Below are 17,890 nucleotides of genomic sequence, written 5' to 3'. Positions count from 1 at the left end.
CATGTATGTGGGAATGTATGTGAATGTTTACTGATACTTCTTATTAAATCATTTGGTATTCTATTGATTTTATTTAATGAATTTTATTGTTTTATTTATATTTTGATATTGTTAGGGATGATGCACTGATCTGGGACAATTTTCAATTTCGTTGAGTGACAATGACAATAAAGATTCTGATTCTATCAGAATCCTCCTGTATTGATTAAAACTGAAGGACTGTTTGTGAACTTCAGTGAGGACTCTGACATTTCTAAACTGAAGTGTATGTATATAGAAGAAAGGGTTAATGAGCTTAAAAGCTGAAAAAAAGGTTAAACACACAGTATCCATCTCAAACCGCTCATGAAGCACAGCCTGATGACCCTCCCTCTTCTTCCTGCTCTTAAACACAGCACCTCCTCTCTGTCCACGTGTTTCCTCGTTCCCTCCCCTTCAGATCTGCACTTTAAAGATGGGTGTAACCAACATGTGGTGACGTGTAAGAGCTGACAGGCTCCATTCACTGCAGAAACACATGTTGTTGAGATCACAGCTCAGACTAGTTTCCGTTATAAGGAAGATAAACTCACACAGTCACTGACACTGAGAGGAGAAATGGCACAGAAAGGAGTTCAGCTGGACCGAGAAACCTTCTCTTGTTCCATCTGTTTGGATCTACTGAAGGATCCGGTGACTACAGCCTGTGGACACAGCTACTGCAGGAACTGTATTAAAACCCACTTTTATGAAGAGGACAGGAAGGGAATCCACAGCTGCCCTCAGTGCAGGAAGACTTTCACACCGAGGCCTGTCCTGGAGAAAAACGTCATATTAGCAGCTTTAGTGGAGCAGCTGAAGAAGACTGGACTCCAAGCTGCTCCAGCTGATCACTGCTATGCTGGACCTGAAGATGTGGCCTGTGATGTCTGCACTGGGAGGAAACTGAAAGCCATCAAGTCCTGTTTAGTCTGTTTAATTTCTTACTGTGAGAAACATCTCCAACCTCACTATGATGTAGTTCAGTTTAAGAAACACAAGCTGGTGGCCCCCTCCAAGAAGCTCCAGGAGAACATCTGCTCTCGTCATGATGAGGTGATGAAGATTTTCTGTCGTACTGATCAGCAGAGTATCTGTTATCTCTGCTTGATGGATGAACATAAAGGCCATGAAACAGTCCCAGCTGCAGCAGAAAGGACTGAGAAGCAGAAGGAACTTGAGGTGAGACGACTAAACATCCAGCAGAGAATCCAGGAGCGAGAGAAAGATGTGAAGCTGCTTCAACAGGAGGTGGAGGCCATCAATGGCTCTCCTGATAAAGCAGTGGAGGACAGTGAGAAGATGTTCACTGAGCTGATCCGTCTCATCCAGAAAAGAAGCTCTGATGTGAAGCAGCAGGTCAGATCCCAGCAGGAAACTGAAGTGAGTCGAGTCAAAGAGCTTCAGGAGAAGCTGGAGCAGGAGATCGCTGAGCTGAAGAGGAAAGACGGCGAGCTGGAGCAGCTCTCACACACAGAGGATCACAACCAGTTTCTACACAACTACCCCTCACTGTCAGCACTCAGTGAGTCTACACACTCATCCAGCATCAATATTCGTCCTCTGAGGTACTTTGAGGATGTGACAGCAGCTGTGTCAGAGACCAGAGATAAACTACAGGACATTCTGAGAGAGGAATGGACAAACATCTCACTGACAGTCACTGAAGAGGATGTTTTACTGTCACCACCAGAGCCAAAGACCAGAGCTGGATTCTTAAAATATTCACATGAAATCACACTGGATCCAAACACAGCAAACACACATCTGTTATTATCTGAGGGGAACAGAAAAGTAACATTAATGAAACGAAAACAGTTTTATTCTGATCATCCAGACAGATTCCCTGTGTATTATCAGGTCCTGAGTAGAGAGAGTCTGACTGGATGTTGTTACTGGGAGGTGGAGTGGAAACGAGGAGTCGTTCGCGTAGCAGTCGCATACAAGAATATGAGCAGAGTAGAGAGGCCATTTGGATGTTTATTTGGATACAATGACAAATCTTGGGCATTATATTGTGACACAAACAGTTTTCAATTTTGGCACAACAAAGTCCAAACTGACCTCTCAGGTCCTCGGTCCTCCAGAGTAGGAGTGTACCTGGATCACAGAGCAGGTATTCTGTCTTTCTACAGCGTCTCTGAAACCATGACTCTCCTCCACAGAGTCCAGACCACATTCACTCAGCCGCTCTATGCTGGACTTTGTGTTTCTGGACATTGGTTTTTAGAATATGGAGCCACTGCAGAGTTGATTAAAGTCAAATAGAGAAGACAGGTTGATGTTGATCCCTGACCATTATATGTACTTGTGTAGTTTCTAAATGAGGCTTTACATTTTAGAAGCTGAGAAGTTCAGTGGTCCATTGATGTGTGAAAATAATATTGCACTGATTCAAACTGTACTTACATTTATATACCTTACATCAATATAAATCTGAATTTGTTCTTATGGCTGATAATCATGTGAGTTTAAATGATACTACTCTTCATATTCAGCATGTTTGAAATCTTTCATCAGTCTGGTTAGTGGTTTTATTCTGTAGTTGCTGTAGTGGGTTGTCAAATGCAACAATATATTGGAGCTGCAGTGATTCATCAGTTAGTCAATGATTAGAGAATTGATTGTTTTATCATTATTTTAGTCATATTTAAAGCTGGTTCCAGTTTATGAAATGTGAAGATTGTTGATTTTCTTGATCATATATGATCGTAAACTTAATGTCTTTGAGGTTTGAACTTTTAAAATGCGATAAAACTTTGAATCCCTGAGGTTTTTGATATTATATCATTGTTATTGTATCAAGAGTGATGACATTTAATGCCATTTTTCATATGAAAAATTTGATCACACTCAATCATTCAAGAGTTGCCAGTTTGTCTAGGAATCGGAAGGTGGCCGGTTCAAGCCCCGGCTCCAACAGTCTCAGTCATTGTGTCCTTGGGCAGCTGTGGCTACAATGCAGCTTGCCATCATCAGATGACTGAATGTAGTGTAAAGCCGTTTGGGGTCTAAAGCGCTATACAAATACATGCCATTTACCATTTTACCTTTTAAATATAAAACTAAATGATACAGTAGGATAGACATGTTTCAGTACCCTGAGCTGTGTCTGGCAGGCAGAGCATCTCCACAAATCTGATGCTTCTGATTTGGAGAAAATGAGCTGAGGGAGACACCTGGTGGACAAACACAGACATGACAGAAAGAAAGACTAAAGTGCAGAGTGGAGACAAACAGCTGGAAATACTTGTTGGAAAGGATTGTCATGCTTCAGAAAAACACACAGCACACACTCTAACAGTCCTTTATTTGCACTGAAGGAGACACGTGAAGAAACCAAATCACACAATAATGAAGTGAACACATTTATAGCCAGTGTTCAAGATGATGGATAGAAATGAAAATCATGGAGCATTTATGTATTTTTAGGTCTGTTTCTTACAGCAGAAGCAGCATTTACATGAACTCACTGGCCTTTTTCCACTGAACGCTCTCTTCTTCATCACCTCATCTGCCTCTTCTGACTGCTGCTGAGCTTCTTTGTATATGTAAAGGATTTTTCTTCTATCGTTATCTTTTAAGGGTTTTCTCATAGTAGTTTTGGGGAGTTTTTAATTAGATTTACAGCTTCACAATAACTTTGTGATGTCAGATTAGAAAGTCTGTGTCCAACCCTGGTGTTTGATCAGATGTTTGATCCCTGCAGGGTTGGATTTTTTTATATGAATGTTGAACTTGTTGTATTGGAATTTAGTTACTTATGGATTATTCATTGTAAAAAAGTGCATCTACCAGCATTTTATTTATTTCTTATTATGATTAACACGTCAAACAAATATATTTTCCACTTTTTGTGTGACAGATGCAGGAATTTCTCTGTCCTGCATGTGGAGAAATCTGCTGTTAAATCAGAACATTAACAGGTTTCAGGTTGTATTCAAACACATATTACTGTGTATCATGTGTCAGCAGGTGTGTGTTAACAGGGACTATAAGACACTTTAATGCATATTTAATGTTTAACACAGTAAGATGCACAGGTTCATTTCACTAAAACGAAGCAGGAGATGTCCTTCCAAGATTTAAAGTTAGTTTATTTTTTCAGAAAGGGAAAGCAACTTTAAAAAAAACCTACACATTCAACCATACAGGGAAGGAGAGAAAGGCTTGAGAATGGTTTACTCAAGGGGGAAGGCAGATCTAAAATTTCCTCAGAAGCCAATGTGCCATATGATTGCATTAGCAATACATTTAATAACACTCTATATTAACAGTTACACACTATATAGAACAACTTTATAGAATTATATTTGTTTGCAGATGTTGGCAACTATCAGCAAATAGTTATCAGCTATAACAAAAAAAAAATCTGCTCACACAGATATGTAGAGCCAAATACTGTAATAAGGCCTCTGCAATATTCTGAAGACGGTTAAACTTGTCAGGTATTGATGTCCAGCAGGTGAAAATGCAGCTCCATGAACACACACAGCTGTGGATTCCAGCTGCATTCGTAGTTCTGCAAATTTTGACCCCCACAGAGTCGAGCTTTTCACTTCAATCAGCTGCATTTCGATGTTCTCTGTGTCCAGCCAGATAATGCGAGACAAACCCAGCTGCTCATTAAGGCTTTCTGGTTTCATCAGAAAAGAAACGGATATCATGACCAGCAGCTTTTACAGCTGTGGCTCCAGCAAACATCAGCTGATACTAGAAATTAATATTAAATAAATTCTAACAACAGCTGATCAAGCTTAAACGTGCTGCTGTTGTTTAGCGCGACATCCGCTGGTTTCCTCTTTCTGGAGCAAAGTGGGCGATAAACAAACAAGAGAGAAAAGCCGATCAGCTGATCATTGATCAGTTTCACGATTGAAGTAGCAACAGGAGAGAGAGGGGAGAGAATGAGAGGAGAAGAGGCAGCTGTGCAGCAAAGACACAATAAATCCAGCTTTGTGTCTTTTTTCCATTGTAGCTGAAGTCCGGGACAAACTGTGTTCCTTTTCAGCTCAGTACGAAACGCGTAATATTTTCTCTGAATGCGGGACCATTACGCTTTTTACGGGACGATTGGCAACTCTACTAACTAACCTTATGAATAACATAAAGTTCATTATCTGTAACATCATAGCACCCACCCAGCTGTATAGAAACTCCGTTATGCTCCGTCCATTGACTACAAATGATCCTGTCGAGGAGACAGAGAGGGAAAGAGAGGAGCAGACACACTGAGAACTGGAACAAATCTGTTGTTGAGCTTTATTTGGAGTTCATAAAGTGAAGCTGTAAACTAACCAGAGACACATGAGGTGAGGATGATGAGCAGCAGGATCCTGCAGATCATCTTCTCCCTGTGAGAGGAGACAGAGGTGAAGAGTCACCAACACATGAGGTCAAAGGTCAGTCAGTACAGCTAGAAGAAGGAAAATCTACAGTCTGACTTCATTCACTCATTACAACATCTGATCCTATTCATGATCCTGATTATTACACTGACTGACCAAAACTACATGAACTACTGAAATTAAAGCAACCAGGAGAAAAACCTGCACTTTGATTTACTCTGAAAATATTTCATATTTTTAAAGTACAGGCATCAGGTTGAAAGTGAAAGTTTTCCCAGCAAAGTCTAATCTTAAAAGTAGAAATGTTGTACACTTGTAGGGTCTTTACCTTAAAAACCTAAAGTGCTTTGAGCCAATTTTTGTTGTAATTTGACGCTATGTAAATAAAATTTTGTTTTCGTTCTCCCGAATCCAAACTGACCGCTGGTTCCACTAATGATAAAATTACAGTTTCATAAGGTATTGCGATTTAGGGTTTTTATTTTTATTTTTTACCAGGTATCAACTATAGTGTGAAAACTGGACATAGAGTGGCGTTAAGTAGTGTCGTTATGATGGCTTGAGTTGAGCATTTTTACCATTGTCATTCAGAACAGATGAGAGAGAGAAGCGTCTGACTGTGAATTCTTCGCTTCTTTAAATCAAAGTGTTTCGGGAAGTATGAGGATTGATAACGCTAACTCTATGATGACAGACAAAGAAAAGCACGTGATGTTTCTTCCGGATCTGAACATGCACTTTTTCCCTCATGGCGCTAAACTGAGCTGAGTTGGAAAGTAACCTGCAGGCACACTTCCAGGATCTCCCACTGTCTGTAGAGTTTGCAGGGCTCTGTGAAATCCACCATTATTATTATTATATTAGTATTATAATGATGCTCTTTTTCTAAAGCACGAGACAAAAAACATATTTTAGTCCATATAAAAATATCCAATGCGCCGCAGCGAGAGGCTCGTAAACAGGTCGCTGATGTAATAAGTGTACTGTCCTTGATCAGAACTAAATATTTAAAATTTCCAATCACCCCTAAATTTAAAGAAGTTCATTTTAAAACTACAAAAAACATCTACCCCTCTAATGAATTTATGAAGGAAATATTTAAATTTGTGTCAGACAACTGTTGTATTTGCAAAACAACTTGTGACTATCCAAAATTTATGGAAATCTCTCCATGACTTAATATCATCCTTGTCTAGAAATATTGATTTCTGGTCTTTTCAGAATATTCAAATAGGAGTAATCCTCAAGGATGAAAATAGGGAGTTCTTAGTAAACAATCCCATTATTACAACAAAATATTACATTCATAAATGCCGATATGCTAGATCCCGCCCTTCATGGCTTGCTCTTAAAAATGAACTTTCCCTGTTGTGTAAATCTCTGAATAAGCCTCAGGCATATAAATTGCATACATTTTTAGAAGAACTTTATGTCTTTTAGCCCCTTTCTTAAGCTATATGTCTTGTTTATAAGACCTCACTTTTATTGATTTTCATGCTCCCCTTTATCTCCTTCATTTTTGTTCTTTATTTTTTATTTTATTTTATAACGTATTTATTTGGTTTTACTTTTTTATATATAGTTACAATTATTGTTAGTTTGAATGTAACATACCAACTACATCATTGTAATAATATGGTTTTCCTCTGATTAAGAAAGAAAAAAGAAAAAGGAGATGTGATATACTTTTGTGAAAGATTCAGTGATCCACTATTTTTTTGAGATTGTCATTGTTCTAAATAAAGTTTGAAAAAATGTGTACTGTCCTTCCTTCTTTCTCTTCACCACCAATTCAACACGCACCTGTAGTTAGCCAGATGATGGTAGCAGTTGTGATCAACTCGACCATAATGACAGAAAAATACTTTTAAAGAAGGATCAGAGTTTCTTTTTATTATTCTTGTCAAACATTTATCATGTTTTTGTGGAGCTGAATGTGTTTGAAAACTCTTTAATATGTTTACTGCCTCATACACCAACTACTACACCTGCTGCACTCTCTCACCTTTGATAGTGTCTGATGGAGAGAAAAAATTGAAATGAGCATGAACTTAAATGCAACATAAGCATCATGTCAGTGGCTGCCTTATCTCTATGTTTAGGATCATTATCATCCTGCATTAATAAAAAAAAACCTGTAGCACTGTTTGTTAACTTCAGTGAGAACTGTGACATTTCTAAAGTGAAGTTTACTTCTGTAGAAGAAAGTGTTAATAAGCCAAAAAGTTGATGTGAGCACTGAATTTAAAAAAGGGTTAAACACACAGTATCGCTCTCAAACTGCTCCTCTTCCTGGAGTGAAGCACAGCCTGATAACCCTCCCTCTTCTTCCTGCTCTTAAACACAGCACCTCCTCTCTGTCCAAACATGGGTGTAACCAACATGTGGTGATGTGTAAGAGCTGACAGGCTCCATTCACTGCAGAAAAATTGTTGTTGAGATCAGAGCTCAGACTAGTTTCAGTTATAAGGAAGAGAAACTCACACAGTCACTGACACTGAGAGGAGAAATGGCACAGAAAGGAGTTCAGCTGGACCGAGAAACCTTCTCTTGTTCCATCTGTTTGGATCTACTGAAGGATCCGGTGGCTACAACCTGTGGACACAGCTACTGCAGGAACTGTATTAAATCCCACTTTTATGAAGAGGACAGGAAGGGAATCCACAGCTGCCCTCAGTGCAGGAAGACTTTCACACCGAGGCCTGTCCTGGAGAAAAACGTCATGTTAGCAGCTTTAGTGGAGCAGCTGAAGAAGACTGGACTCCAAGCTGCTCCAGCTGATCACTGCTGTGCTGGACCTGAAGATGTGGCCTGTGATGTCTGCACTGGGAGGAAGCTGAAAGCCATCAAGTCCTGTTTATCTTGTCCGGCCTCTTACTGTGAGAAACACCTCCAACCTCACTATGATGCAGCTCCATTAAAGAAACACAAGCTGGTGGCCCCCTCCAAGAAGCTCCAGGAGAACATCTGCTCTCGTCATGATGAGGTGATGAAGATTTTCTGTCGTACTGATCAGCAGAGTATCTGTTATCTCTGCTTGATGGATGAACATAAAGGCCATGAAACAGTCCCAGCTACAGCAGAAAGGACTGAGAAGCAGAAGGAGCTCGAGGTGAGACGACTAAACATCCAGCAGAGAATCCAGGAGTGAGAGAAAGATGTGAAGCTGCTTCAACAGGAGGTGGAGGCCATCAATGGCTCTGCTGATAAAGCAGTGGAGGACAGTGAGAAGATGTTCACTGAGCTGATCCGTCTCATCCAGAAAAGAAGCTCTGATGTGAAGCAGCAGGTCAGATCCCAGCAGGAAACTGAAGTGAGTCGAGTCAAAGAGCTTCAGGAGAAGCTGGAGCAGGAGATCGCTGAGCTGAAGAGGAAAGACGGCGAGCTGGAGCAGCTCTCACACACAGAGGATCACAACCAGTTTCTACACAACTACCCCTCACTGTCAGCACTCAGTGAGTCTACACACTCATCCAGCATCAATATTCGTCCTCTGAGCTACTTTGAGGATGTGACAGCAGCTGTGTCAGAGACCAGAGATAAACTACAGGACATTCTGAGAGAGGAATGGACAAACATCTCACTGACAGTCACTGAAGAGGATGTTTTACTGTCACCACCAGAGCCAAAGACCAGAGCTGGATTCTTAAAATATTCACATGAAATCACACTGGATCCAAACACAGCAAACACATGTCTGTTATTATCTGAGGGGAACAGAAAAGCAACATTTAAGGAACAACAACAGTCTTGTTCTGATCATCCAGACAGATTTACTGAATGTTTACAGGTCCTGAGTAGAGAGAGTCTGACTGGACGTTGTTACTGGGAGGTGGAGTGGAGAGGGGGAGGAGATTGTGTAGCAGTCGCATACAAGAATATCAGCAGAACAGGGAGCCTCAATAAATGTGTATTTGGATACAATGACAAATCTTGGGCATTATATTGTGACACAAACAGTTTTCAATTTTGGCACAACGATGTCCAAACTGTCCTCTCAGGTCCTCGGTCCTCCAGAGTAGGAGTGTACCTGGATCACAGAGCAGGTATTCTGTCTTTCTACAGCGTCTCTGAAACCATGACTCTCCTCCACAGAGTCCAGACCACATTCACTCAGCCGCTCTATGCTGGACTTTATCTTTGGAAAGATGGAGCCACTGCAGAGTTGATTAATGTCAAATAGAGAAGACAGGTTCATGTTGATCCCTGACCATTATATGTACTTGTGTAGTTTCTAAATGAGGCTTTACATTTTAGAAGCTGAGAAGTTCAGTGGTCCATTGATGTGTGAAAATAATATTGCACTGATTCAAACTGTACTTACATTTATATACCTTACATCAATATAAATCTGAATTTGTTCTTATGGCTGATAATCATGTGAGTTTAAATGATACTACTCTTCATATTCAGCATGTTTGAAATCTGTCATCAGTCTGGTTAGTGGTTTTATTCTGTAGTTGCTGTAGTGGGTTGTCAAATGCAACAATATATTGGAGCTGCAGTGATTCATCAGTTAGTCAATGATTAGAGAATTGATTGTTTTATCGTTATTTTAGTCACATTTAAAGCTGGTTCCAGTTTCTGAAATGTGAAGATTGTTGATTTTCTTGATCATATATGACTGTAAACTTAATGTCTTTGAGATTTGAACTTTAATAATAATTTAATAAAAATCTGAATCCTTGAGTTTTTTTTTAGATTATATTATTATTACTGTATGTAGAGTGATGACAATTAATGCCATTTTTCATATGAAAAGATTCATCATATTTGATCATTTACACATTTAAATATACACACTTAATGATACAGGCCTTTATATTGCGGAGGATAGATATGTTTCATTGCCCTGAGCTGTGTCTGGCAGGCAGAGCGTCTCCACAAATCTGATTCTTCTGATTTGGAGAAAATGAGCTGAGGGAGACACCTGGTGGACAAACACAGACATGACAAGAAGAAAGACTAAAGTGCAGAGTGGAGACAAACAGCTGGAAATAGGGCTTTGGAGTTGACGTCACGCCGCAGTGCATTGTGGGATTGCGGCGCCATGACAGAAGGCCACAAATCAAAACAAACACACTTTGTTGGAAGCAGGACTGTCAGAACATTGCTTAAAATCAGCGCAGAAGACAAAGGGCTGTATTGCGACCGATTGCGCCCAGAAGCATGCATCGGTAATGTGGACCCGTATTAAATAAGGCAGTGGAGCGGAAACCCAGACAGCCTACCGCCATTGTCCTATCCCGATATTTTCGCATACCTTGTCTGTGGAGTCAGCGCATACACGGCGAATCATTTTCGGAATTATAAATTCCTGGAGACGGACATCTAATTCACAAACGGTTGGGTACAAGATTTGGCCGTTTTTAAGCCTCCACGTTGTGAGTACGTTGACCATATGACCAAGATACAGCCAGAGGTTGCACATAACATGGACTTCTCCTCAGCAGCTGCCCCCAAAATTCCTCTAGATGAACGATTCACGATTGATACCAGCTGTGCGTTGCCTTGTAAAATGTTTGCATTTCATGTGTATCTGCACATGTACTTGCTAAGTACATGTGAACAGATCTTGAATAAAAAAAGTAAACATACTTTTCATTTCTGTTTTATTGAAACCACTTTACAGAAAGTACAATTATTTACAATGAACTGTACATGCAACACAGCAGTTTTATGAATATTCAACAAGAGCAAGTTTCATTTGGCCCTGGTTTGACAACCACACTGGGGCACATATTCACCAAAACACAGCAAACCTTAACATTCTTATCAAGCAGTGTTGTGTCTTCACCCTCACATGATATGAGTAACTCCTGTCCACAGCCTCCATGACATGGTGATTTTGTTGTTGGTCTTCTGTCAGATCTTCATCTATTACTTCTGCACGGGGCACACCTTCATACTCTGCAGCTGCATAATGAAAGCATGTATGATAAAATTAGTGCATACACATAAGGTAAATGTACACCAGTATTCCAGGTGCGTGATTCATCTGAAAGTTATGTGCAGATTAGCGTACAATGAGCGCAATTTTGTATGTTTTTGGGGCAGGGGTTACCTCCGATGGGTGCTCTTTTTCGCTTTCGTTGCGCTCGCCTTGCGTACTGGTCCGAGTCTGACCGCTGCAATCCAAGCCTGATGTCTTCGTTTAATAATATCGGATACATGAGATCCCTCCCGTTCCTTCCAGGAGGGGAAACGATGAAAAGAGAGCCCATTTTCCAGCTTCTTGCCTTCCCTATCGTGTGATCTAACGTTGCAACCGACAACACAGTACGTACGAACCATAGCTGTCGCTTCCGTGTGCTTCGTTTGGCCTACTGTCATGGCGGGAGGGGGCGCTCCAAAGCCCTATACTTGTTGGAAAGGATTGTCATGCTTCAGAAAAACACACAGCACACACTCTAACAGTCCTTTATGTAGCCAAGTGAAATAATACTTCGCATGGAAAGGGTTTAAAAAGAGGGGATTGTGTTTTTGACTGGTTGCCTGTCTACCAGAGGTCTGTTGTAGGGTTGTCATGGTGATGACTAGACCTCGCGTTTTGGGGGTATACTGTCCCTTTAAGAGCCGCCGTAAGCTAGAGCACGCATGCACTCAAGTTTGTGTCACACACTGAGCGCTGTGAGCGGGAGCGAGAGAGTCAGAGGCTGCAAATGATTCAGTGGCTAGCTACACAAGAGGTAAATGTGCTTAAAAAGTGTAGAATACTGCAAAATATTGTCACCAGTGTTGTAGTAGACTGTAATTAGCTAAATTTCTTTAGCAATGACTCCATGTTTGTGACCATTTCTGTAGAGTTCTTAACGTGCGACGGGTGTATGTTTAATGGTCACGTGCTGTGAGAGGGACTGAAGAGCGGGTTGGCGTGAGTAGTGACAGTGTCCTAACAGATTTCAAAGTTGTTAAGTTTATACTGTTATTCACTTTGCATAACTCTGTATGTTTCTGAACCTTTTAAGGGTTTTTGGGGGGAGTTTTTAATTAAATTTACAGCTTCAGAATAACTTTGTGATGTCAGATTAGAAAGTCTGTGTCCAACCCTGGTGTTTGATCAGATGTTTGATCCCTGCAGGGTTGGATTTTTTTTCTCTGAATGTTGAATTTGTTGCATTTGATTTGAGTTAGATTTTTACTGATAGATAATTCAATGTAAAAGTGGATATACTGACAGGTTATTTCTTTGTTATTATGATTAACACGTCAAACAAATATATTTTCCACTTTTTGTGTGACAGAGGCAGGAATTTCTCTGTCCTGCATGTGGCGAAATCTGCTGTTAAATCAGAACATTAACAGGTTTCAGGTTGTATTCAAACACATATCACTGTGTATCATGTGTCAGCAGGCATGTGTAAACAGGGATTATAAGACACAACAATTAAGAGGACCCGAGGGAAGCTCGGAAAAGCTTGGAAAGCTAAGCAGAAGTTATTTGGAGAGGAGAGGATAATGGCTGCTGAAGAAAGAATGCCGTTGGTTGAAAAGAGAGGTAAAACGACTTCAGTGGTGTGGAAACCAATGCTCCCTCTAAGTTGCGCACGTGCGCATTTGCGCACCGCTGGCACGGTCTCTGCGCACAGAAAATCTGCGTTGCGCACAAAAAAAATCTAACCTGAATTGAAATTAAAATTAAAACTTTAACAATTCTGTTTTGCAGTGTTAGTCAGTAAGTGACTGGCTGCTCCTGTATGGGATTAGAACGATGCCACCTTATCCTATAGTCCAGCCAATAATGCGATTCACATTCGTATATACGCAGCCAATCAACGTCGTTGACAGGCTATGACAGCGTCCTTATGTGCCGACACCGTTTTTTAGCTAGCAAAGCGGCGTGGCTGATGTGCAGTGAAGCCACATTAATGACAACGTGTACAACCATTGGAGATGTGAGCAGGACAGACGGAACAATTGACGGAAAAAGTGTGGACTTTATACCAGTTTTTAAATTGTGTTGTTAGGCCACGTAAAACCAGAGTTATGATAAAAATATCTGCAATGTTTGGTTTTCTTCCTGAATACTATCGTTGTTTATATTTACTGCGGGAAGAAACGGTAAAAACAGCGTTTTATAAGGAAAACGCTCGAAAGCACCCTCCACCTGTGAGCAAAAACAAAACCAAAAGACCCCACCCTTTCCTATTGGTCGAAAAAAGTACCGTGTCGACCAATCAAAAAATGATATGGCAATGTGGGATCTAGTTGTTAAGAAGCGGGGGGAAGTTTTAGGAGTGACGGCGGTGTTCTGAGATGTGAGAGATTTGAGACGTTTAGCGCAAATCTTGTATAGTTAGTGTGTAGTGTAGTCAATAGTTTTGTTGTGTGTGTCAGAACAATGAGGCGGCTGCTGAATGTTACAGGAGTGATACATCTCCTGTTGTCAGGCCTGCAGGTATCAGGCTGTTGTTCTCCTTTATCTCATAGGGGACAGAAATTACTTTTTGGAGTGGCACAAATAATTTGTGTGGCATCAAATTTGATGCAGAACAGCTGATTGTTCTGTAAATAGTTTGAAATGTTTATTTAAAAACGCCTTGGCTGCATTAAAAAAAAAAATAGCTGCAGAAAACTTTGTTGTTTGCCAAACTGAGTTACTTTTTTGAAGTAGTAACTATATAATTAATTGCCCAACATTGGTCATTATATACTGTATTTTGCAGACAGAGAGTTATAGGACTCTCTCCCAGACCACAGACTCATAATACAAGTCAGAGCTTTATGAAAAAAAAAAAAGAAGAAAGAAAGTTGTGTTTTCAAAATTGGAGTTCAAGTTATTTTTACCTCCAATAGTGTTAACATACTACACAGGAACAAGATTTTTCAAATTTTTATTGTAAGTGGGCTAAAGCAGTTAATTCAAAGTAGTCTAACATTAATGTAAATGCTGTAATTTGATTATTTTAATAAACCATGTAACTTGGATGGATTCGATGCTGGCGTGACCACAGTGCACACGTCTGATGTCGCTCACAGTGGTCCAAGGGACTGCTCAGAGAGTTTGTGTGTTCGCTCAGACACATGAAATATTTGAGGGAAGATTGGTGGAAACATTATGGGTTCGCGGAGTCAGACGTGGATCAAATATTATGCAGTATTTTGAAGTTCACTAAACATAGATGTTTACATTTTTCATTTATTTTTTATATTGCAAACATTTGCACTGTAATCAGTATTTGCACACTATTTTATATTATTTTTTGACAATCTTTAAAGCCATTATTCAATACATTGTTATTGTTAAATAAATATCGTCAAATAATCGAGATCTCAATTTCAGTGAAAATAATCGTGATTATCATTTTTGCCATAATCGAGCAGCCCTACCGTCAGGTGAGAATGGTCAACAGAAGGGGAAGGCGGATCCATCAAATAAATAAATTTAAAAAAAATCAACTCAGGTGCTTTTGAACGTGCACTCAATCGTGAAGGGAACCAGGCGCCAACTGCACACACACAACATGGGAGACCCACCACCATCTTCAGCTCTCACCCTGGACACAAAGGAAATAAAATCAGCAGAGTTCTACACAAGTGGTGAAGTTGAATGATTGGCAAATAAACGTCGGTTTTAATGATGGACAAAACTGATTCAAATAGTTCCTCCAAAACTTGGCTTCAAAGACGAAAACTGTTTTGTTTTTCATGTTTACACACATATATTCTGCTCAAAGCTCAAGAATGGATTGAGGTGAAAGATTTTTCTAATCACTCCAACATTTGTTTAGCTGCTGCACAATTTCATTCATTTCACTGGATGAGTAGATTTTTCATTTGATTTATCAGTTAGATAAGCACACAGAGACTCGATGAGCTTCTATCTGTGTTATTAAAGCTCCAAATTGTGGGTTTCTACAGCCGAGTTCCTGAACTGCAGGAATCTCATGTCTGTTCCTGATGCTTCACTTTTGTTCTTGTTTTAAATGCAGTCTGAACTTTGAACTACAGGATCAGTGACATGACAGTTTTATATATATCATAGAGGAGGATCATCGCAGTAACAGATTAGCCAAATGTAGAATATTACAGTGTTTATGGAAAACAAATGCAGTTTTTCAGGGAAAAAGGGCCATATAAATATCTACACTAACCCCACCCCGGACCAGATGGTGGTGCTATAAACGTGCTATATAAAGGCTGCTGAGCTGTGTTGTTCATTGGATTAAATAAAACTGATCACACAGTCAGACATTTTTCCCTTCTCCATTTTTTCTCTCATTTTTTAAATTTCTACTTTTTCAGATATTAGACATATGTCTTTATCTAAACTGCTTCACCCAAAGGTGTTCTTCTTCTCTCATACATAAAATACAGTTCTTAATCTTAGTAACATGTAAAACGATTTTGTTGTCTTGTTTTAAATGTGTTCTCTAAATGTGCCTTATCCAGTCTGTATCCTGGACCCTGAGCAGATACAAGAATGAACACCAGGCTGAAACAGACACAGCAGGGACTCAGCAGCTCGGAGTCAGCATACAGTCAAAGACAGATCAAGGAGGCCGTTCACAAGTCCATAAATCATAATGACGACCAGTCTGAACTTTTCAGTGTCTGAATGTCAGGTCGTGTTGGAAGTTTCATCTGGGTGGAGACGATGTTGTTATTGTTGTAGGCTTTCTGTATAAATTCCACACAGACGAGTCATAAAAATGTCATTTATATCAACATGGGTTAAACAGTACAAGTGCATTTTGCCTTTACAACAGTGTCCTGCATGTTGAAGAAGAATGATGAGTGAGTCTTTCTTCTTCAAGTCTTTCACTCATCACACGTCATTTTGAGTTGACAGCTGGTTGCTATAATGAGCGGCCGAGGCTCCGTTTGAACAGGACACACACTGATGTATTTCACACCTTCTCAGATCCACTGCAGCCTTTACTCTCCCCCACCAAAGTTTCACTTGGTATCTGCTGATTATTTACATAAAATAACTAAATAAACTGATCATTTATATTACATTGTATAGCTTACATTAACACACATCCTAGCAAAGTTTGTTTTACACATTTTACATATTTATTTACAAATTCACATTCCAGTGATGAAACACTGCCATGAAGTGTTTAGGAAGTGTTTAATGGTGAACATTAATATTGTGTGAACTGTGCCGCTGCTGTTTTTTTGTTAGACTTTCCAGAATGGTGTGATATTCTGGAGCACTTAAGGGCAACCAGTAAATATGATGTGGGAAAAATGAACAGAGGTAGTGACTCTGACCATGTAACAGTAGTTAATAATTAAAGCCAGAAGCAGTGACTGCAGCACTGCATGGCAGGTTCTAATCCCTGTACCATATTGTTTCACCAGAGAGCAAAACCTTTCCTGTGATTTTTCTGGCAGATTTTCGGGTTTTGTTTTAGTACAAGACTGATCATGCCAGTTAGTTTTGGGTTTGTTTTTTCTTTTTAAGAGAAAGACCGTTTTTATGCTTGGACGTCCTGAACAAGCCATATATAAAGATATGCACTTAAAAGGTAATAGTTTGAACAAAATTAATCACCTTCACAACAATAGGGGTATACAGTAGCTGCCAAGCGAGTATCAGATGGGAATGGTTTTAATTTTCTCTAAATGTTTTAGCAAATGTATCCCAAACGGTAAAGAATCTCTCCTTCGACCAATGTTCCCTCTAAGCTGCGCACGTGCGCAATTGCGCACTGTTGGCACGGTCTCTGCGCAGAGAAAATTTGTGTTGCGCACACACAAAAAAAATCTAACCTGAATTGAAATTAAAGTAAATATGTGCCGACACTGGTGTTTTAGCTAGCAAAGCGGCGTGGCTGATGTGCAGTGAAGCCACGTTAATGACAACGTGTACAACCATTGGAGATGTGAGCAGGACAGACGGAACAATTGACGGAAAAAGTGTGGACTTAATACCAGTTTTTAAACTGTGTTGATAGGCCACGTAAAACCAGAGTTATGATAAAAATATCTGCAATGTTTGGTTTTCTTCCTGAATACGATCGTTGTTTATATTTACTGCGGGAAGAAACGGTAAAAACTGCGTTTTATAAGGAAAACGCTCAAAAGCACCCTCCGCCTGTGAGCAAAGACGAAACCGAAACACCCCGCCCTTTCCCATTGGTCGAAAAATGTACCATGTCGACCAATCAAAACATGGCATTTAGTTGCTAGGTGTTACAGGAGTGATACATCTCCTGTTGTCAGGCCTGCAGGTATCAGGCTGCTGTTCTCCTTTATCTCATAGTGGACAGAAATTATTTTTTGGAGTGGCACAAATAATTTGTGTGGCATCAAATTTGATGCAGAACAGCTGATTGTTCTGTAAATAGTTTGAAATGTCTGTTTAAAAAACACCTTGGCTGCATTTTTAGGTAAACAGCTGCAAAAAACTTTGTTGTTTGCAAAACTCAGTAACTTTTTTGAAGAAGTAACTATATAATTACACTGGTCATTATATACTGTATTTGGCAGACAGAGAGTTACAGGACTCTCTCCCAGACCACAGACTCATAATACAAGTCAGAGCTTTATTTTTATCTTTTTAAAAGAAAAGA

At 39.9% G+C, this 17,890-nt stretch overlaps 1 protein-coding gene, 1 long non-coding RNA gene and 1 pseudogene across 2 annotated transcripts; all 3 read left to right on the top strand.

Moving 5' to 3' along the window:
* Positions 1-537: 537 nt before the first annotated feature.
* Positions 538-2,494, top strand: LOC102077624 (tripartite motif-containing protein 16-like). The gene has a single exon (XM_019354687.2). It carries the CDS (start codon positions 598-600, stop codon positions 2,284-2,286), a length of 1,689 nt encoding a protein of 562 aa, XP_019210232.1. The 5' UTR covers positions 538-597; the 3' UTR covers positions 2,287-2,494.
* Positions 2,495-7,781: 5,287 nt separating this feature from the next.
* On the top strand, positions 7,782-9,893 carry LOC112843555 (tripartite motif-containing protein 16-like; annotated as a pseudogene).
* Positions 9,894-11,797: 1,904 nt separating this feature from the next.
* LOC102076999 (uncharacterized) lies at positions 11,798-16,992 on the top strand. The gene is made up of 3 exons (XR_266640.4): positions 11,798-12,055; positions 12,171-12,240; positions 15,759-16,992. It is a non-coding gene; the product is annotated as an uncharacterized LOC102076999 (long non-coding RNA).
* Positions 16,993-17,890: the final 898 nt, after the last annotated feature.

Source organism: Oreochromis niloticus, linkage group LG3 (genome assembly GCF_001858045.2).
Source record: "Oreochromis niloticus isolate F11D_XX linkage group LG3, O_niloticus_UMD_NMBU, whole genome shotgun sequence".
NCBI classification, from domain to species: domain Eukaryota; kingdom Metazoa; phylum Chordata; class Actinopteri; order Cichliformes; family Cichlidae; genus Oreochromis; species Oreochromis niloticus.
This window is presented reverse-complemented; position numbering and strand designations above follow the sequence as displayed.

Excerpts from the sequence above, each read along its gene's own strand:
- LOC102077624 (XM_019354687.2), top strand. The coding sequence starts at position 598 with ATGGCACAGAAAGGAGTTCAGCTGGACCGAGAAACCTTCTCTTGTTCC.